Source organism: Podarcis melisellensis, assembly GCF_964234715.1.
Source record: "Podarcis melisellensis genome assembly, chromosome: 12".
Classification (NCBI taxonomy): domain Eukaryota; kingdom Metazoa; phylum Chordata; class Lepidosauria; order Squamata; family Lacertidae; genus Podarcis; species Podarcis melisellensis.
The window spans coordinates 23,874,385-23,896,101 of record NC_138544.1 but is presented as its reverse complement, the minus strand read 5'-3'; the positions used below and the strand labels follow the sequence as shown (position 1 = coordinate 23,896,101).

At 43.5% G+C, this 21,717-nt stretch overlaps 1 protein-coding gene across 5 annotated transcripts in view; it reads left to right on the top strand.

Annotated features, from left to right (window-relative positions):
- The window catches only part of CREB5 (cAMP responsive element binding protein 5), a 262,546-nt gene that overhangs the window by 51,708 nt on the left and 189,121 nt on the right, over positions 1–21,717 (top strand). For 3 of the 5 annotated variants that reach the window (XM_081883352.1, XM_081883353.1, XM_081883356.1), the window contains exons 2-4: positions 4,144–4,274; positions 7,726–7,797; positions 9,441–9,534. In XM_081883352.1, the coding sequence (XP_081739478.1) occupies positions 7,744–7,797; positions 9,441–9,534 (148 nt within the window). In that variant the 5' untranslated portion in view covers positions 4,144–4,274; positions 7,726–7,743. The remainder of the gene's footprint in view (positions 1–4,143; positions 4,275–7,725; positions 7,798–9,440; positions 9,535–21,717) is intronic. The other 2 variants (XM_081883354.1, XM_081883355.1) reach the window with 2 other exon arrangements.

Genomic DNA, 21,717 nt, shown 5'->3' with positions numbered 1-21,717 from the left:
ACGTCAGGTTACTTAAATATGTCTGTAATTTGCTCCTGGCTGTGTTAGGGACCATGCTTTGCAATGTATATTCACTAACCCCATGACAGATTGACAGTGAGGCTGTGCCCATGTTGGGCTGAGGTGGTGGCCCTGCTCGCCTATCACGTCATTTGTCAAATAAGCAGCCGCTGCATCTCCCTCCAGGAAAATATTTGCTTGGAATCTAAGACAGTGAGAGAGGCTGTTTACCAGCACCTGCCCCACATTGGCCTTGTTTCTGAGTTTGAAATGTGGGAAGAGCTTGAGGTGGTTTATGAGTGGGCTGCCTTGGTGTATAGACAGGAAGGCATTGAAGAGGGGTTGTGACTAAGTTGATTTTGATGTATGGGGAACATGGGTTGGATACGGAATGGCCATGCTGGCAGGTTATGGGTGCTAGAGCAGTTAAGGCAGTGCCACAGAGAAGGGTTAGGGTGGCATGTAGGTGGGAAGGGTTTGAGCAGTTGTGGCAACATCTCTCCTTCCTGCCCAAAGGCATCTTGCTCAGGGTTCCTTCAAACTTTGCAGTACCACTGAAGATGTACCTGGACATTGTAATCTCTCGCGTTCAATTTTAAACACATGTTTTGAGATGGGGGTAGTGATGGCGGTGGATTAATTTACACAAGAATATTACAACAATATTTGGGTTTTATTTCCAATATATGTGAAAAAGTTCCTTTCCCTTATTGCATATCATTGGCATCTTGAGAGACAACGGAGTGCGCCTCCGGGGGTGAAGTTAAACTGTTGGAGAATCACAGTGCCTACTGTGGCTGTAGAGACCAGTAACTCATAAGTGCTGCCTCCTGCGTTGTTTTTGCTGCCTTAGCAGCACTGAAGTGGGGTGCAAGCTTGGGCATTGTGTATGGAGGTCCTGGGCTGCCCAGACAACAAGACCCTCCTCTCAGCCTTGCTGATGTGGTCCAAAGGAAAGGAGAGCAATACGTTTTACACCAGCTTGGCTGCAGGAGTTGCCTATGTATGATATGTACTGTGTTTTTCGCTCCATAAGACGCACCTATTTTTTAGAGGGGGAATGCAAGAAAAAAATATTCTTTAAAGGGAGTGCTGAGCAGAGCCTATATGCATCCCAGGCTCTGCTCAGCGCTCCCTTTCACAAGCTGCGTGGAGTGTGTGTGCGGCGCTTGTAGGCTTTTCCCCAAGAGCTGCACGCATGCTCCACGTGGCTCTTGGGGGCTTTTCCGGGAGGTGGGGGAAGGGACTGAGGGGCTAAGCCAGAAGCTAGAACAGCAAGAGGGAGTGCTGCACAACTATCCCTCTTGCTGTTCTGGCTTCTGGGATAGCCGCACAAAGCCTATTCAGGGCAGCGGGATGAAGGCTCCCACTGCCATGAAGAGGCTTCGCACGGCGAAGCCAGAAGCCAGAACAGCTAGAGGGAGCGCTGCGCAGCGATCCCTCTTGCTGTTCTGGCTTCTGGAATAGCTGCGCAGCCTGCATTCGCTCCATAAGACGCACACACATTTCCCCTTACTTTTTAGGAGGGAAAAGGTGCGTCTTACAGAGCGAAAAATACGGTATGTATATACATGCAGCTTATCACAGTCACACAAGCAGTTTGTGAAGATTATGGAAAAATCAGAATGCACTCCCTCTCCATAGCTATGTGAATTACCCATTAGAGAATACACATTAAACAATATTGACCTGAACACAGTTCTGTCTTCAGCCAATCTTTATCCACACACTTTCAGTCTGAATGCCATGTATCTTTCTGCCTCGTGCTGCGTGAGTGATATTTCATTGGTGTGTCAGGCTTCAACAATGCAGTGGGCTTCCTAGCATATGTAGGCTGCCAATACCGTGCTTTACTTGGTCACTACAGGGCAATGAATTTTGAAAGATGTTGTTAACATCTACATTAAATCCTAAGCTTCTTTTCACTTGCACAACTACACTAATACTTTCAGAAACTGGCATATAATGATTACAAGTACAATTGTTTCGATTCTGAAATTAAGATGTCAGTTCCCATATATTTTACTATATACCATATGTCTGGAATTTCCTAGATGCAGCCAGCATTCAGTCCTCGCAAACAGTGCCCAGGTGGAAATTGCTGAAATGTCTGGGGAAACCCTGGTGTATGGCCCATGTCAGTGGTTGTAGATTTGGATAACTTTAATTAAAAAGAGCTCAAAACCTTGTTTTTTAGCTCAACAACTTTGGGGGGAGGGAGAAAAAAAGCTCCACAACCCTAATTTCACTTACTTAAGTTCAGTGGGATATCCTTTCTACGGACTAAGAGTTTGTGGAGATATTATCATTCTGCACGGTCTCAGTCCTATCTGTACTTGATCTTTGAACTCTTCGGTCTGCTGTCTCTTTTGTATAGTCCTGTGCTGAATTCTTTTTAATGAGATCTGACACAAAGAATCCTGAAAGGGTTGGCTAATTTCACAAGGGATGAAAATGTTTGCAAAGTGCTCCCTCTGCAAAGTCTGAATTCCACCCTGTTTTCCTGTTATGCAAGCTGGTCTTCCACCATGACCTGTTCCTTTGGTCTTCCTGTAGCATCTGTACCAACCAGCTTTACTTCACCTCATGTTCCTGAGCAGCAGGAACATCTATGTTGAGGCGGGTTGAGGAGGGAAAGTTAATTCTACTTACTGCTGCACTAGCTGCAAAAGTTCTGCTTTGTACAAAGCATAGCTGTCAACTGTCCCTTATTTGTTGGGAAAGTCCCTTATCCCAGCGCTGTGTCCCGCTGCTGTCCCTTATTGATGATGTCCCTTAAATTTCCTGGGTTTCAAAGGAAGCAGCTCCTCTCCCTCCCTCCCTGCCGGCCAGGGAGGAGGCAGGCTCCAACTGTGTTGCTTGGCTGCATTGCTCACCCAATAAGGAGTCTAAGAATGACTGGGGGTGGAGCTTGCATGCCTTGTGCCAATCAAATCGGCAGCGTTGCCTGGGGACTTGCCTTTGCTCAGCGCTTCCCAGCGGAGAGGTGACGGTGGTTTTCCTTGCTGCATCCCCTTTGCTGGGTTGCTGCGCTGTGGGAACCACCGCTTGAGGCTTCGTTTGGCTCCTGGCTGGGTTTTCTGCCTTTGGCTCGGAGGAGCTCAGAAGTTGAACATACCTGTGTTCAGAAAATCCCTTATTTTGGCTGCTGATCCCTTATTTTCGAGGCTGCTGGTCCCTTATTTTCAAATATGTGAGTTGACAGCTATGGTACAAAGTGCTGTCCTGGGTGATTCTCCAAGGCCAGCCTTTGATTTCTTAGTACCCCAAACTGTTGACCTGTGAGTAGCACTTTAGATGCAGCTGCTGCTATTATATCCTCCAAGTGTCCTGATTTCCCAGGGACATTCCTGGAATTAAGAAAGCCACCATGGCTTCTGATTTGATCCTGGAATGTCCCCATTTTCCCTACCAGGGATTTTTTTTACCAGGAGTTTGTTTTTATCTTTATTCATTTTAAGACCTGCTATTTCTCCAATTTTTTTTATCTCTTCTAGTGCGTTTGGGAGTGACTCTGTTGGTTCTTCTACAGACATCACCACATCATCTGCGAAAGCTTTTAATTTGTATTTTCTCTCTCCCACCCCATTCCTTTAATTTCTTGATTACGTCTTATTCTTTTCACCAAAACTTCTAAAACTATTATAAACAATAAAGGTGACAGTGGACAACCTCGTCTAGTTCCTTTCGTTATTTTGCAATTCTCAGCCAGTACATTATTTACTATCAATTTTGCTGATTGTTCAGTATATATTGCCTTAACTTCTTTTATAAAAATGTCTCCGTAATTTCACTGAGAGTTGCTTCTTGTGTTAAAATTGCCAAAGCTCCAGAAAATTGTGGCCGAGCCTGTTTCACATGTTACAGAAAATTTAGTCCCGCATTCATAGATAATCCTGTAGTTTTATTCAGATTAAGATATGTTCGGTTGTCAGCTTCCACTGAGGAAAAAGTAAGACTAAGGAAATCCCACTTTATAATGGAAGAAAGAAAAGGAGAGCTGTGACCCACCTTATTTCTCCCTCTAGTTTCTATGTAATATTTGAATTGAATACTGCCCTGCTGCGTACAGTTCTTTTGATCCAAGACAATTGTTTGTGGGTTGCCATAAAATTTTCTCACCAGCTTTTCCCTCTTATTTAGATAGCACCAGCAGAGCAATAAAGGCCTGTGTTGAAATAGCAACAGACTCTTCGCTTGAAGTTTGCCTCTTGACCCAGAGTTGAAGAATGTGAGCAGGACAGTGTGGTACCTTCTTCTAATAAATGTAAAGTGTAAGTTTCTCAAAGCCTTTCACTAATATGAAGCATTTTTAAGATTTATTAACACGAAATGAAAAGGGGTATTTTTGGAAATACTAATTTCTGATGTAAGAAATTTCGATGGCGTCTTGATGCATATCCATATTAGAGTTGTCCAATGTAATATAAGCAAGCAAGCAAGCGTGGCATTAGTCTATTTCAGAAAGAAACCACTATACAGTGGCACCTTGGTTCTCAAACGCCTTAGTTCTCAAATGCTGAAAACCCAGAAGTAAGAGTTCTGGTTTTCAAACAATTTTTGGAAACCGAACGTCCAATATGGCTGTCGGCTATTGTTTCCAGGGCACCTGCACCAATCAGAAGCTGCACCTTGGTTTTCGAACATTTCAGAAGTCAAGCCGACTTCCGGAATGGATTAAGTTTGCCGCTTTTGTTTTTGCTATTTATTTTGCATTTTTGTGACTGTGTGTAACCCAGTTCAGCTACTGATTGATTGATTGATTGATTGATTGTATAACTGCGGAAATGGATAAAAGCCCCCCCATCTAAACAATGGCTATCATCAGTGCAGGTAAGACAAAACAATAATTTTAATTTTTATCATCTACAATACTGTCTTTATTTATTTTATAGTACAGTACATTGATTATTGCTTTCATTGTATGGATCAAAGGTCTCATTAGATAGTAGAATTCATGTTAAATTGCTGTTTTAGGGGTTGTTTTTGGAACAAATTAATCTGTTTTGCTTTACTTTCTATGGGAAAGCGTGCCTTGGTTTTGGAAAGCTTTGGTTTTGGAACAGACTTCCGGAACGGATGAAGTTTGAGAACCAAGGTGCCACTGTAGTTTGCTCAAGGGCCAGCTTGTCCTGCTAGCCTGGAAATGACTCACTGCAGCAAGAGAAGCCAAGTGAGATTTTTAGGTTGACCCACCGCCTGCTCCTGCTTTATTTCAACATTCTCTTTAGGCTTGTTGTGACTCAGTTTGTTTCAGATGACATATGTGTTTATCAGTGTAAGGAAACAATATTATAGCCACCCTAGTAAACACAGCTTGCAATTTGCAAGCATCAGTGTGTACTACACTGTGTCGCAGGGCGTTGGACTAGATGAAACTTGGGCGGTCTTTTCCAACTCTACAATTCTATGATTCCATGAGTCTACTGGAAATCTCCCCCTCCTCCAAATCATTGATTGGTAAAAGCCAATGAAACATGAGCATGTGTCCCATTTTTTCAGATCTACCTTCCTGGTGTCACTTAGAAGGTTCAATAGCCTTGATAACTAGAGAAGTCCAAATGTATATAATCTACAGTTGTTTAAACTATCGCAACAGCAGCCAGCAGAAATACAAGCACAAGTCATGATGCAATGAAATATGGGAGTGGAATAGCAATTTCCCACACTTTTACCAGCTTCACAGTTTGTGAGAGGTTTGCTATATCAACCAAGAATGCCAGTTCCAAAAATGGGACAATAATGTGACAGAATCTCCAGATTTTTAAGCTAACAAATATCCCTGTAAAATTGAATCAGAATGACTCAAGAGATATACAGTAGACGAAATGGATGTAATTTGTTGCTAACGAGTTCATCGGAAGTTCTAAACTGAATAAGCATGAGTTGCTATTTTATGAAGGTAGCAAAGCAATGGAATGCAACTTTGGACTACATTTGCCACAAGGAATGTTCCAGAACCGAAGCAATTTTTTCCACAGAGTGACATGGTCAAAACTGTTTCTCCAGGATCCATATATTTGCAATTTAGGGTATTGCTTTCCTATTATATAACCAACTGAGGCTTATGTAAACCCCGCCCCCCCAAAAAAATAATGCTCCTGCTCAACATTCCAAATATATAGTATATTCTTAATATTGCCATGGGGGGGGGATAATTTCAAATGATTCTTTTAGTTCTTCCCCCTTCTTCCTGTGCTGAAGTCACATTGCATCTTTCCACACATTAAAAGAAAGAGAGAGGAATGCAGTGGCTCAGTTGTCAGGTTGTGTAAAGTCTGTTTTCTCCCCTCATCCACAATGTGGGGGCAGAATGATGGAACATTGTTTTCAATAAATTCATGCAAAGGACAACAGGTGGATTATATATGCTTCGTTTGTTCATGCAAAAAGGTCCTTGTATACCTTCAGAGGGACACAGGTGGCGCTGTGGGTTAAAGCCTCAGCACCTAGGACTTGCCGATCGAAAGGTCGGCGGTTCGAATCCCTGCTGCGGGGTGCGCTCCCGCTGCTCGGTCCCAGCGCCTGCCAACCTAGCAGTTCGAAAGCACCTCCGGGTGCAAGTAGATAAATAGGGACCGCTTACCAGCGGGAAGGTAAACGGCGTTTCCGTGTGCAGCTCTGGCTCGCCAGAGCAGCGATGTCACACTGGCCATGTGACCCGGAAGTGTCTCCGGACAGCGCTGGCCCCTGGCCTCTTGAGTGAGATGGGCGCACAACCCCAGAGTCTGTCAAGACTGGCCCGTACGGGCAGGGGTACCTTTACCTTTACCTTTATACCTTCAGAGGTTATTTCATTACACTCATTATTTGGACAGCAAGGGTTTGATCTGTTATGGAGGAAGTGCCTGTGGATCCAATCCTATATTGGAATGGATCAAATCTAAAAGAGTGCTTTCACCAGTATCAACCATCTTCAGCCCTATGATCAGCAAAGGAGGCTCAGTTGGTGGTTGGTGGTGACCCACAGCCGGGCCTTCTTGGTGGTGGTCCCCAACTTTTGCAGTGCCCTTCCTTGTGAAGTGCTTCCATTTCCTTCAGTATTAACTTTTAGGAGAAATTTAAAAAGATTACTGTTTACTCATGCATTTGATTATTAGCTAGAGAGTACCTAACTGATTTTAGGAGTTTTAAATTTTCTTTTTAGAAGGTTGTTTTTAAACTGTTTTATAGCAGCTGTTTCTTTAGAACTGTTTTTAGAGGTTTTCATTGTATTGTTTGATGATCTCCATCCTGGGCTCATTTGGAGGAAGGTGCAGAATATAAGTTTAATAAATACAGCAATAAATAATATTTAATCTTATCTTCTTAATACTTAATCACTGCTCAAGATAATCACTTCAGAGTCTTAGAAAAGGCTCTTAAGCATTATGTTTGAAGTGATAATCACTAGAAGAGGCAAAGGTAAAAAGGTATACGGTATTTAATTTGTGATATTTCTGAATAGCATCGGTAGTATTATCTAATAATAACACTGAGAATAATTTTTCTCCAGATAGAAACTTCCTCTGACAGGATAATTCTGTCTTCGTTCTAATTGCACAAATATGCTCTGGAAGGGCACTTATGAGCAGACACTAGGAAGTTTAATTTTAGGAGTTAAGGGTGGGTGGTAAAGTTTCTGTGTGTTGTGGATGTTTTTTTTATGGGGGCCCAGGTAACTATACTTTCTATGTTTTCTGAAGTTTAGGGGTTCCCTTTCCCTCCTTTCCTTTTAACATGTAGATTCATGAGGAATCAAAGATGAATTTGGAACAGGAGAGGCCTTTTGTCTGCAGTGCCCCAGGCTGCTCACAGGTGAGTTGAATGGCTAGGAATACAAACCAAGCATATAGTTGTAGCATAACTTCTTCTGGTGTATGAACATGTATCTGGTCTTTTATACATTTATTACAGATTTTTAAAGGCTGTTTGATATTGCTTGGATATTTTGTTTTAGATGTTGCTGTTATTGTATATACTAGTGGTTCCCAATTGGTGGCCTGCGGGCCTCTGGGGGGTCCGCCTAACCCACCCAGGAGTCCGTGGCACATACCCACCAACCGTCCAGGGCATGTCATTTTGGGGGACCATTCTCATGCAGGAATACAGCCCAGAAGACACGCATCCTGGTTTTGTGCTGGGACATGTTGGAGGGTATGGTTACACCATTCACCTAACCAAAACTGCCACAGAGATTCCAACATTTTCAAAAGCCATTGCTTGGCTTTTGAAAAACAGGAGGTCCGCAGTCCGCAGTGGGAACCACTGTTAGAAACTATATTTAGGATCCCGTAGCACCACCCCAAAGATCCTGTGGCGCTGTGGGTTAAATCACAGAGCCTAGGACTTGCCAATCAGAAGGTTGGCGGTTCAAATCCCCGTGATGGGGTGAGCTGCCGTTGCTCAGTCCCTGCTCCTGCCAACCTAGCAGTTCAAAAGCACGTCAAAGTGCAAGTAGATAAATAGGTACCGCTCTGGTGGGAAGGTAAATGTCATTTCCGTGCGCTGCTTTGGTTTGCCAGAAGTGGCTTAGTCATGCTGGCCACATGACCCGGAAGCTGTATGCCGGCTCCTTCGGCCAATAAATTGAGATGAGCGCCACAACCCCAGAGTCCTCTGTGACTGGACCTAATGGTCAGGGGTCCCTTTACCTTTTACCACCACCCCAAAGATCCTGTGGGAGGAAGGGCAAGATAGAAATAATAAATAAATAAAGCCACATAACACAATTATGTAGCTAAGTTATACAGCTGTCACTAGTCCAGTGAATATATGCTTTACATTTTGCATATGTTTTTATTCTCTGTAAACTGCTTTGAGACCCAGATGAAATGAAAAGCAGAGCAAACCTTTTAATAAATAAGAAAAATAAAATAACTCCAGCCCTTTGGGGACATCTTGCGCAGTAATAACAAGTGGTTCCTGAAACAACATTTTACAGTGTGGAGTCATAATCTGGTTTCCCAAAATAATCTGCATTCTAATATTAATTGAGCTGTTTTGGGCTTTTCCTTCCCCTTAGGATTCTCCGTGGCCTTATAATTATTATGGCAAACGTTGGCATTCCCATGGGTTTTATGTTCATTGATGGTGGCATTTTGGCTGCTTTGATACCAACACTGAAATATAGCTATTAATATTTATGATGATATCTATAGACTATTGTCTAAGCACACCTTGAAAAGTATAGAGAAAGGGGAGGGAGAACCAAAATATCCACTAACCACCAAAGTGACCACCACTAGAGAAATACATTTGTGTGTGCCTTTATCCTTATAGAAAATAGGTTCTCTTAAACGATGGGTAAAGATTAATTTTACTCATTGCATCATTGGCGTCCCCCCTTCCCACATCCTTACCATGTTGTCGTAATGCCTGAACCAGTTAAAAAATAACATGCTTTGCCAGACATATATTCAGAAACGAAATCTTTCCTTCCTTTTGTGTTTGCTTGGCAGCGTTTTCCAACAGAGGATCACCTGATGATTCACAGGCACAAACATGAAATGACTTTGAAGTTTCCTTCACTGAAAACAGATAACATGTTATCAGGTAAGAAGATAGGAGTAGGAAAGGCAATCGGTTGTCAATTCTGATGTGGATAAGGATAAACATTAGTTTCGTGCCAAGGTTCCCCACCCCATCCTCGTTGCCCCATCTACCAGGAATAAGCAGACAAGACACATTAGAATTTGGGTCAAATAAGGCTACAACTTTACTGATTATGGTGTCAGAGGTTTGGCATAGGCATTGGGTATAACCATTGACTTCTGGAACCACCTGAGTCAACCTGAGAGCAGGGGCATCCTATGACCTACGTCAAATAGGAATGCCCCTGAGAGATCGCTGTCTTGAGGAGTGATTTGTTCCAAGCTCCCAGCTGGGCATCAGGATGGAAGCAATTCCTCTTGGATCCCTTTAACCAGATACTGTTTCCCTCGGAGGCACAGACAGAGGCTACAACCTCCCTTCCAACCAAGGCTTACCTGAACTGCCAAGTTGTAATGGTTGCTATGAGGTGGCAAAACTGCCAGACAACAGCCAATTGGTCAGATGGGAAAAAAATTCCTGCTTAGCCTTGAAGATGGCAGCCAACGAGGTCCATAGCAAGGTCAAGCACGAACAAGAAAACCAATATACAAAGGGAGGGAGAGTGGGAGATCTGGTGAATAACTGGGTGCCAAGGCCAGGGTGTGCTGTTTTTTATTCCCCAGGAGCGGCCCAAGGGAAGCCTTCTGCTCCGTTAGGCCCGCCCTTTGGGAAAGGTCCACCTTCCAGCCTGCCTGCTATTGGTCAATTGCACAGGCAGGCTTGGATTTGAGGTTCCAGCAGGCGAGGCAGGTTCCCAGTGTTCAGGACTCAATGAGGGGCAATGGCCCACAATGCTGTCACACCTTCGGTGGTAAATGGGCTTATGTTCATTTCGTTGTTCAGTTATGTTCTCAAGATGCAAAGGCAGACCACAGCCAATTCACATTTTCCCAACTGAGTGTATGATAAATTAAATAGGCACAGTCCTGTTTGAGGAGTTCTGTGGTGAGTCAAAAGTGTTGCTCCTGCCCTGTGATGCTTAGTTGTGTGTTGTTTCTTCCAGTGTTTTGTTCTTTGATAGCACAAACTGGTACAGTGTTGAAGAAGCCTGAACCATTTCCCATGTTTTTGTTTTGGTTTTTTGCACAAATGTACCTTTGCTATACATGCTTCATCCTCCAAGAGACATAAATATGGGAAATTATGCTGTTTTCTCCACTTTCTAATTTTCCAACCTTTGCAGCTATGTTATCAAACAAACAAAAAGTCAGAAACAAACTATGTGCAATTGAGCAATATATATAGCTTGCACCATGTGGGGGAAAGCTGAAGAAGGGAAGGGACATGATAGAGGTCTACAAAAGTATGTGTGATGTGGAGAAAGCAAATAGGGAGACCTTTTTCTTCCTCTTTCATAATACTAGAACCTGGAGTTATCTAATGGAGCCAAAGGGTGGGAGAGTCAGAACAGATGAAAGAAAGTGCTTCTTCTGCAACGCAGAGTGTGGTTATGTTATGCAAAATCAGGTGATGGCCAGCAACTTGGAGAACATTAAAAGGCAGTTAGGCAAAATTTGTGGAGGATAAGGCTTTTTATGGTTGATAGTCATTGTGGCTAAATAAAACCTTTAAGATTAGAGAAAGCAACATGCCTCTGGGTACTAATTGCTGCAAAAGGTCAGTAAGAAAGGACTGGTCTACCCATAGAAATCTGGTTGATCACTGTGGAAAACGGAATACCAAACTTTGTTCTCATCCAGAAGGGGTCTTCTTATGTTACAGCTGTCTCTAATTGCCTTTCCCCATTTTTTGTATGAGAAGGGGTTTTTTATTTTAAAAAAAACATATTTTTATTGGCTTTTATAATTCTACGAAGCTAAAAATGAAAACAATAGGTAAGACGTAATAACAAATAAGAAACTTCCCATGTCCCACATCCTCCCACCTCCCTGGCCCTCAGTGGTACAGTTAGATTACAGTGGAACCTCGGGTTGCGAACATGCGGGAGGCACGTTCGCAACCCGCAGCGCCGCATCTGTGCATGCACGAGATGCGATTCGGTGCTTCTGCGCATGCGCAAAGCGTGATTTAGTGTTTCTGCACATGCATGAGCGCCAAAACCCAGAAGTAACCCATTCCAGTACTTCCGAGTTCGGCTCGCTCCGTAACCCAAAAACACGCAAGCTGCAGCATTTGCAACCCGAGGTATGACTGTACAAGTCAGTTAAGATTTCTTAAGCTTAAGCTTATAGACTGGCTGATTCTGGAGAGCTCAGCTGGTTAGATCATGGTGCTGATAACGCCAAGGTTGCACATTCAATCCCCATACTGGTCAGCTGCAAGTTCCTGCTTGCATGAAGTTGGACTAGATGATCCTTGGGGTCCCTTCCAACTCTACAATTCATGATTCTATGACAGTTTCATTGTGCAACTTGGAGTAATCGGAAGGAGTTCAGGGCGAGTTTTGTGTATCCATTGTAGTGGAGATAAAGAAGAACTAGGTGGACAAGATGAGCCTTTGACTCTTTGGTAGGGCTCTTCTTACAAGGGATGCTACTTGTATACAGCAGGAACTCCCTCAATATATAACCCCCCTCCCAGTGCATGGTGGGTGAGGTCCAGTGCTGAGGGCCTTCTGGCGGTTCCCTCGCTGCGAGAAGCCAAGTTACAGGGAACCAGGCAGAGGTCCTTCTCGGTAGTGGCCCCCGCCCTGTGGAACGCCCTCCCACCAGATGTCAAAGAGAAAAATAACTACCAAACTTTTAGAAGACATCTGAAGGCAGCCCTGTTTAGAGAAGCTTTTAATGTTTAATAGGTTATTGTATTTTAGTGTTTGTTGGAAGCCGCCCAGAGTGGCTGGGGAAACCCAGCCAGATGGGCAGGGTATAAATAAATTATTATTATTATTATTATTATTATTATTATTATTATTATTATTATTATTATTATTATTATTATAGCAGGATGCAGTAGTGGGTAATTGGCCCTGCTCTCCCCCTCTGTACAGTTCTTAAAGGTGTGAAGGAATACCCAAATAAGGCTAAAGGAAACAAGGCGTTGAGGCTCATGGCTGTCCTAGCTTTTCCATCTTCATGATGTGAACATTTGTTTGTAAAGAGCTCTGTTTTTTTCTTCCATGGGTCTAACCTTGAACTAGGAGGGTGGAATCAGACAACTGAGAATGTCGAAAGTTGCTTCTAGGTGGACATTTCAGTTTGCACTTCACACCAGACATTTAAAGCACATTTATTCCACTTTAACAGCCATGGCTTCCCCCAAAGAATTCTGGGAATTGTATGTCACCCCCTCACAAAAGTACAATTCACAGCACCCTTAACAAACTACAGTTCCCGCGATTATTTGAGGAAAACAGTGTTGTTAAGATGCATGGTGTGGATGGAACCCCTTCGGAGTCAACTTGCCATCCCTAACACCTGCTGCACAGGAATTCCTTTAAGTCCTGTGGAGAGAGGAGTTTTCTGAGGTGAAAAGAGAATCTCTGGGGGAACTGCCAGGGGTGGAGACTGTCCTCAATAGCACATCTGTGAACATTTTGCATAGTTACATAGACACTTGCAAAAACAACAACACACAAAACCCTAACTAGCAGAGGGAAAAGCTTGGAACCAGAAGCAATAAAAGTCCTTGAAACACTCTGTATAACTGTTTATACTGCAGACAGTATGTAATCTCTGAGCCATGTCAGTGGCTTTTAAAAATCATTAACACTCACAGAATAATTCAGCAGAGTTTGGGAAAGAAGTCTGCAGTGGGATAACAGTTTTCGCAGACTCTCATACTGCCCTTCCTGAGTTGGATTGAGGCTCATCCGCTGAATTATAAAGGGATCTTTTGTATGTTTTCCCTCTTGTATTCCTTTCTGCTGGTTCTGTGTTTTCTCACTTCCCCTGATGGATGTCTTTTTCCTGGGTGCCGCATTTGTACAAAGTTATTCAAAGTAAGGGAGGATGAGGTGAAGTACGTGTTACAGGATTGGCTTCAGGGAGATGATTCAGATTGCTCATCCCATTTAGGGAATCACCTCCTCTAAATGTAAAATAAATGCTGCAAGTGTATTGCCAAAATGCCACGGGTGAATACACATCAGAAGACGGAAATGTAATTGCGATAGGTATAATGTCTTAATGCATTTATCCCATAGGGCACCTGTTTTATGCAATGCTAAATGAGGTACTTTCCATTTATTTAAACAACACAAAGGCTAGGTTTGTAAGTGTGAGCTGGTTAAGAGTCACCCATTGGATGCGGGGGAAGAATTCAGAGATCATTCTGGCCATTAACAGTGTCTCTCACACTGTAGTACTATGACAACAGTCCTCATATCAGTCACATTTCTTTCCACAATTTTAAAGCTCTCACAAAATTGAGTGCAATTTAAAATTTCAATAATTCCAGGATACATTTTTTTAAAAAATTCAAATATTTTCAAGTTTGGCTTCTGACATTTGACCCTGAGGGACAGAAAAACATCTTCGCCCGCTCATGATGCTAGAACCCAGGCCATTGATTAAAGATGAACGGTGGAAGATTCGGACAAACAAAAGGAAGTGCACTTCTTCACAAAGCACATGGCTAAACTACAGATTTTGTGACCAGATGAGGGCCACCAACTTGGATGACTTTAAAGCAGCCTTTCTCAACCTGTGGGTCCCTAGATGTCCTTGGACTACAATTCCCATCATCCCTAGCTAGCAAGGCCAGAGCTCAGGGATGATGGGAGTTGTAGTCCAACAACATCTGGGGACCCACAGGTTGAGAACTGCTGCTGTAAAGGGAGATTTGGCAGATCCATAGAGCATAAGGCTATCAACAGCTGCTAGTCATTATGGCATGTTTTAACTCTATGCTCCTGGGAATTGCAAGTGGAAGGAATGCTGTTGCCTTCATGCCCTGCTTGTGGGCTGCTGGTTGGCCACTGTGAGAACAGGATGCTGATCTGACCCAGCAGTCATAGAATGATAGAATTGTAGAGTTGGAAGGGACCATAAGGGTCATCTAGTCTAACCCCCTGCAATGCAGGAATCTCAGCTAAAGCATCCATGACAGATGGCCACCAACTTCTGCTTAAAAACCTCCCAGGAAGGAGAGTCTACAACCTCCCAGTGGAGCCAGTGTGGTGTAGTGGTTAAGAGCGGTAGTCTCGTAATGTGGGGAATCAGGTTCGCTTCCCCGCTCCTCCACATGCAGCTGCTGGGTGACCTTGAGCTAGTCACACTTCTCTGAAGTCTCTCAGCCCCACTCACCTCACAGAGTGTTTGTTGTGGGGGAGGAAGGGAAAGGAGAATGTTAGCCGCTTTGAGACTCCTTAAAGGGAGTGAAAGGCGGGATAACAAATCCAAACTCTTCTTCTTCTTCTTTTCCCAAGGGAGGCCGTTCCACTGTCTTCTTATGTGCTCTTCTTATAATAATAAAAATAAAGTAATAATAATTTATTATTTATACCCTGCCCATCTGGCTGAGTTTCCCCAGCCACTCTGGGCGGCTCCCAATCGAGTGTTAAAAACAATACAGCAATACAGTTCTTACGTACTATTTTTTTTAAAAAAAAACACATCTCAATGATTTTTTAAAAAGGCAATAATGGCACCATACTCAGTACTTTTATGCTTCGTTTTTATCTAAAATCCTCACATTAAATATAATTGGAATTGTTGGACAAAAGTCAAACTAGGAGAATTTTTGCAAAAACACATTTGAACTATGACAGTTTGCTTGAGGATATTTTTTTCTCCCTGAGTTCAGTTCTAATCTTGTTTGTTAGTTATGCATTGAGCCATTGCTGAGTGATCAGTAAGCTTAGCCTACAGCATTGGATAAGACCCAAACTAGCACAAATCAGGTCTGGGGCATGAATGGTGCGAGCAGCTCAAAGGAAGAGTGGCAATATCTCTTCACCCTTTCTTGCAGCACCTTGGCCTTTTCCTATAGGTCAACCTTTTTAAATGATGGCAATCACAGCCCCAGTTAGAGGACTTACCCAGTCCCCAACCCCCACCACCTAAATAGGCTTAGAATTTAGGCTGTATTCTTAGACACCTACTGGGACTGATCCCATTGGCCTCTGGAACTTTCTTCCAAATAAACATGTTTAGTTTTACATTGTGTGTGTGTGTGTATAAGGTAAAGGTACCCCTGCCCGTACGGGCCAGTCGTGTCCGACTCTGGGGTTGTGCGCCCATCTCACTTAAGAGGCCGGGGGCCAGCGCTGTCCGGAGACACTTCCGGGTCACGTGGCCAGCATGACAAGCTGCATCTGGCGAGCCAGCGCAGCACACGGAAACGCCATTTACCTTCCTGCTAGTAAGTGGTCCCTATTTATCTACTTGCACCCGAGGGTGCTTTCGAACTGCTAGGTTGGCAGGTGCTGGGACCGAGTGAGGGAGCGCACCCCACCGCGGAGATTCGAACTGCTGACCTGACGATCGGCAAGTCCTAGGCGCTGAGGTTTTACCCACAGCGCCACCCGCGTCCTGTGTGTGTGTGTGTGTGTGTGTATATGTGTATATATATATATATGCTTTCGTAGATTTTCACGGGTACAGGAATGCAGGTTTTGGTGTCCTCGGGTGTCTTCCCGTGTAAAAGTTGGGGTGTCTAGGCGACGTTTCGACGAGGTCTCACTCGTCATCTTCAGGCTGGTGCCTTCGGCTTCTTGTTACTGGAACAGAGCAGGATCTCAGTGTTTGAGTTCCTATAAATACTGTTGAGGGGGTGTGGTGTATAGCCTCCAATGTTCTGGGCAGAGAGGAAGTTCCCAGGCTAGTGTGCCTTTTCTTCTTTTGTTCCTTAATTACTTGAGGGATATCTTGAGTGATTTCTTGAGTGATATCCTGAGTACCACTTAGGTGGGTCATTAGGTGTGGATTAGTTGCTCAAGTCTTTGTGTCTTGACCTCTTGAACTTTGTGAAGAGTTTTTCTGAGAAAAACTGCACCCAGTTGTGCAGTACAGCCATCTTCTCAGAAAAACTCTTCACAAAGTTCAAGAGGTCAAGACACAAAGACTTGAGCAACTAATCCACACCTAATGACCCACCTAAGTGGTACTCAGGATATCACTCAAGAAATCACTCAAGATATCCCTCAAGTAATTAAGGAACAAAAGAAGAAAAGGCACACTAGCCTGGGAACTTCCTCTCTGCCCAGAACATTGGAGGCTATACACCACACCCCCTCAACAGTATTTATAGGAACTCAAACACTGAGATCCTGCTCTGTTCCAGTAACAAGAAGCCGAAGGCACCAGCCTGAAGATGACGAGTGAGACCTCGTCGAAACGTCGCCTAGACACCCCAACTTTTACACGGGAAGACACCCGAGGACACCAAAACCTGCATATATATATATATATAGAGAGAGAGAGAGAGAGAGAGAGAGAGAGTGTTCTGAGTGAGGAATAAGCCAATTACACTGAACCAGGTCATCCCTGTGGGATTGTACAGTATTTAGGAAACAAAGGTACATTTGCTTGATCTAGTTTAACATCAGGTTAGTCTGCCTGTAATTTAGGATGCATCTTTTTGTTTTTTTTCTACTCTCATCTCATTAGTTTTTGCTCTGACAGAGATGTTGTCAGGTGGAAAAAAAACCTGTTTCATCACCCACCTTAGCCCCTCAGGAAATCCAAATTCCTTAAAGTTAGATGGTTTATTCTAAGATTTTCTAATGAAAAAGAGAAATGATATATGAGTGGGAGAGACTTTCCCCTTTAGACATGCTTTCCCATCAGGCATTCATCTTTTCCACCCCCTTACCTTCCTTGTTTTTCTGGCAAAGTTATTTCATGTCATCTGCATTTGAAAAGAATCGTAGCCATAGTTGCCCCATAGCAAACCCAGGTGCAGTATGCTTAAACTTCATTAAATTCCCCCACCCACCCCTTACCTTTTTCATACATTATCCATGTTCTTACCAGGGAGCAGTTTATTCCACACACACACACACACACCCTGCTCCCAGTAATATGCATTAAGATCAGATACTGGGAGAAGTGAACAGCAAGAAACCAGTGAAAAACAGTTTCAAACAAAAAAAGGGGATTTTTCTTCAGATAATCATGGCAAACAGGTATGTATTCTTCTATGAAAATACAACAACCCTAATTATTATTATTATTATTATTATTATTATTATTATTATTATTATGCTCCGCCCATCTGGCTGGGATAGAGCAGCCTTCCCTCAGACTTCTAGAAGATTCAAGCTACAATTCACATTAACCTTGACCATTGGACCTGAGTGAAGTTGATGGGAGTTGTAATCCAAAACATATGGGTGCCCCCAGTGCCAGAATCCTGCTTCCTACGGCCATCCCTTTGCCATAGCCTGGAACTCCCATATGAGCCAAGCCCCTCGAAAAGGGCTTAAGGGCTCTTCCACTCCGTGTGAATAATAGCTCTGGCGGAAGCTTTCGTTTAGGCATTTCAACGGTTCATAACCGTTTCCCTGTGTCTTGGCTTCTGCAGCAGAACTGCATTGTAAAGGAAAGTGCCATGCCAAACCTACTCCTACTGTTGACACTGCAGGGGAGATTGTCACAGAGTCCTTTGCCTTTGTTTCAGCTTGGAAGAGTGAGTGCCTAATAGGTGGGCTTTAGATCAGAAGTTGTGCTAGGGACCAGAAGGTAAAAAACATTGATTTAGTCAGGGCCTCCCATCGTCTGTCTAGCCTGGAAGCATTAACCACAAAGATTGGGCCTATCAAATTCTAAATGGCCCTGGCACTATCAGTTGCAACCAGTGACATGAAAACTCATCACCGGTTACCCACATTCCATGTGATTATGGCTCATAGGCTGTGCAACAGGGAGGAAGAATGCCTTCTACCAACAGGCTGGTGGTTTTGTTCTTGTTTTGGTAGCATGACCATGGCAATTGTATCCTTAGTACTTTAGGCTCCTGGGACTATTTAGCTTAGGAATAGGAAACCTGGTGAGCACCAACATGGCCAGCGGTCAGGGATAATGGGAGTTGTAGTCCATCAATATATGGAGGGTAAAAGGTTCCCTATATCTGAATAATGTTACCCTGCTAGGAAACAAGATGACAAGACTATGTCAGCTTTCATGCTCACTGATCAATCTGGTGCACAGCTGAGGATGCTTAGCTTGATGAGTAGAAACTTTCTATTTCAGCTGGGACCATGTTATCCACCCACAACAGTATAAAACATTCCAGAAATGTTAAATGCAGATACATATTACACACCCCTTCAACTGGCACTGTCAGGGCCTTAATCCCTTAAGATCATGAGTGTAAACAACAGGTAAAAATAAAGTTCATTCAAGTTGGCTATGGGTTTTAGTGTGTTTTTGGATATCTGTGAAGTAAGGCAATTCTGCCACATGCAATCTAATCCTTCCATGCTCATGTTTTCTGGGGTATTAAGGCAACTGCCCCACAACCCACCAGCTGCCCAGGACACAGATTGTCTAATACACTTGAGTAATGATGTGACAAGTCGGTGGAAATAAAAACTTTGTCAAAATAAAAAAGGAAAAGAAAGGGAGAGAGATCTGAACCCCTCTGTGGTGCGATAGGCAGTCTTTGTTTCAGCACTCGTGTTGCTCCTATTTCTCTGATTTTGTTATCATTGCATGGAAGTAAAACATGGCTAATATATAACTTCACTGAAGCGCTCCAGCTGAACAAGCCAAATTCCTGTTATTAAATGTACAGCAGACTAAACAGTTTTGTTAAATATCAGGCATCAAATTACACCCTTTGGATCTCTGCTTGCCACATATCCACACTGTAGATTAATCACATTTGTTATGGTTTAGTTTTAAAAGACTTTGATTTTTTTAAAAAGAAGAAGAAGAAAATCTATAGCTATTCTCTGAAGCTGTTTGTTATTGCTAAGCAATACCATTTTTAAAAAATGGTCTGACAAATAATAGTTAAAAACCCATATTTTGTTTAACAAGTCTGATGTATGATTGAAATAATACAGTTCCTTTCCGCTTTCTAAGGATCCGTTAAGCTTAGAGTTCCTTCACAGAAGCAAACATCTTTAAGTTAGAGTCTGTCTTGAAAAACGTTGCATGCTGTGGTTCACTTTTTAATATATGCATATAAAATTGTGCTATTCTTTACAAACAGTTAGGAAAATCTCTTGTTTTCTATAAAAGGCTCTGGGACCACTCAAACAATCTACAGCCGTAGGTGTTTTCTGAAAGCCTTTGGTGGTGTTAAACATTGTACAGCACTCTTTTGTTCAGGACAAAATTGCTCATATAACTCAGAACGTAGAATGAACCCCCCCCCCACACACACACACTATTGTTGCAATCAGCTCCTTCTGTTCTTTAATGTTCGTTAAAAATACTAGAGCAGCTGAATGAATAGCAGGCAGAGGGTGTGATATTTTATTGGTTGCAATGGTCCCAGATAAATTAGCCTAACTGATCAAGTTGCGTTGGCTTCACACACATTAAGAGCAAACTGGGCATAAGAAAAGGAGATATGTAGGTATTGCAGGAGGTTCATTGACACTTATGGACTCTCGCTGGCAAGCTGTCATTCTCTATATAAATTTTATTAATTTTTTTTAAAAAATTGTGGTTTTAACATTTGTCCATCCTCCTCTATTTCACCAGTTCCTTAGTTTAATAAACTAACACACCAACGTGGGGATACAGGGCATAGCCCGTAAATGGCTGTGCTCTTTTATCTCTGGTCGGGGACAGAGGGTGGCGCTAGGGAGGGAGATGTCGTCGCGCCACTCCTTGGTGTATGGAGTGCCGCAGGGCACAATCCTCTCCCCGATGCTTTTTAACATCTTTCTGCGCCCCCTTGCCCAGATTGTCTGGAGCTTTGGGCTGGGCTGTCACCAATATGCTGATGACACTCAGCTCTATATGCTGATGGATGGCCATGTATAAGACGCCCCCTATTTTGGGGGACTCAGATTTAAGAAAATCCACCCTCAGCACTATCTATGTATAAGACAGTGTTTCCCAACCTTGGGTCTCCAGCTGTTTTTGGACTACAACTCCCATCATCCCTTGCGAGCAAGACCAATGGTCAGGGATGATGGGAATTGTAGTCCAACAGCAGCTGGAGACCCAAGGTTGGGAAACACTGGTATAAGACACCCCCTAATTTTGGACATTATTTTTAAGGGGGAAAACCTAGCCTTATACACGGGAAAATACGGTAGTTATGGTAGGAAAGATGCAAACACTTTTCTTCTCCATAATGCTATGCACACACAGCACAAAAAGTCACCCATGTGACATAAACCTAACCTAGCTGCTCCTGCTCTTATTTCCCATGCTATATTTGCTAAGTACAGCCCCACAGCGCTGCTTTGGAGAGCCAGGATGCGGTCGTTTGAGAGAATGTTGAATCCTTTCTTCTAATGCTCCTTTCTCCAGTGTAAAACACCCTATGTGCTATTGTGTGTGTGTGTGTGTGAGAGAGAGAGAGAGAGAGAGAGAGATGATTAAACCTATGAGTGTGTGTACAGAAAATATGTAGAACAGCCTTTCTCAACCTTGGATCCCCAGATGCTGTTGGACTACAACTCCCATCATCCCTGACCGTTCATCCTGCTAGCTAGGGATGATGGGAATTTGGGTCCTCAACATATGGGGACCCAAAGTTGAGAAAGGCTGCTGTAGAGTGTGCTAGCTCCACCTCATCCTTCCCTGCCACTTATGTTGCCTTCCAACCTATGGAGGCTGGTTCATTAGGACAAATAGGACACTGCCTCGCCAGCCTTAGCACTGATTCTTCCAAGCCCCCCCCACCACCCCCGGCCTTCGTACGTACTTACAAGTCCAGTGGGTGGACCTGCCTTGTCTGCTTCCTCCTCCTTAAGTCTCAGTTTTATCCTTGTAGAAATGAGCAGAGAAGAGGATGGTGAATTAGTTGGTTCTGCATGCCATGGTTCATGACTGCTCTTGGCTTCCCTGCCTACCAGTCTCAATGGGGTTACCAACCACCACTGCTTCCAGCTTCTGTCTGCCTGAAGGGGAAAGCTTCCTAAACTTGTGGACACTTTCTGATTTTCCATGAGTGCAGAAGTTTCTGCATTTCAGACAGTTGTCTTCCATGAGAAGAAGACAGTAGAAACGGGTGGAGCAGTGGCGTAGCGTGAAGGGTGCAGGGGGGCCCGGCCGCACCGAGCGCAACATCTGGGGGTTAGGGTTAGGGGGTCAAATCCACGGGTTAGGGGGCACA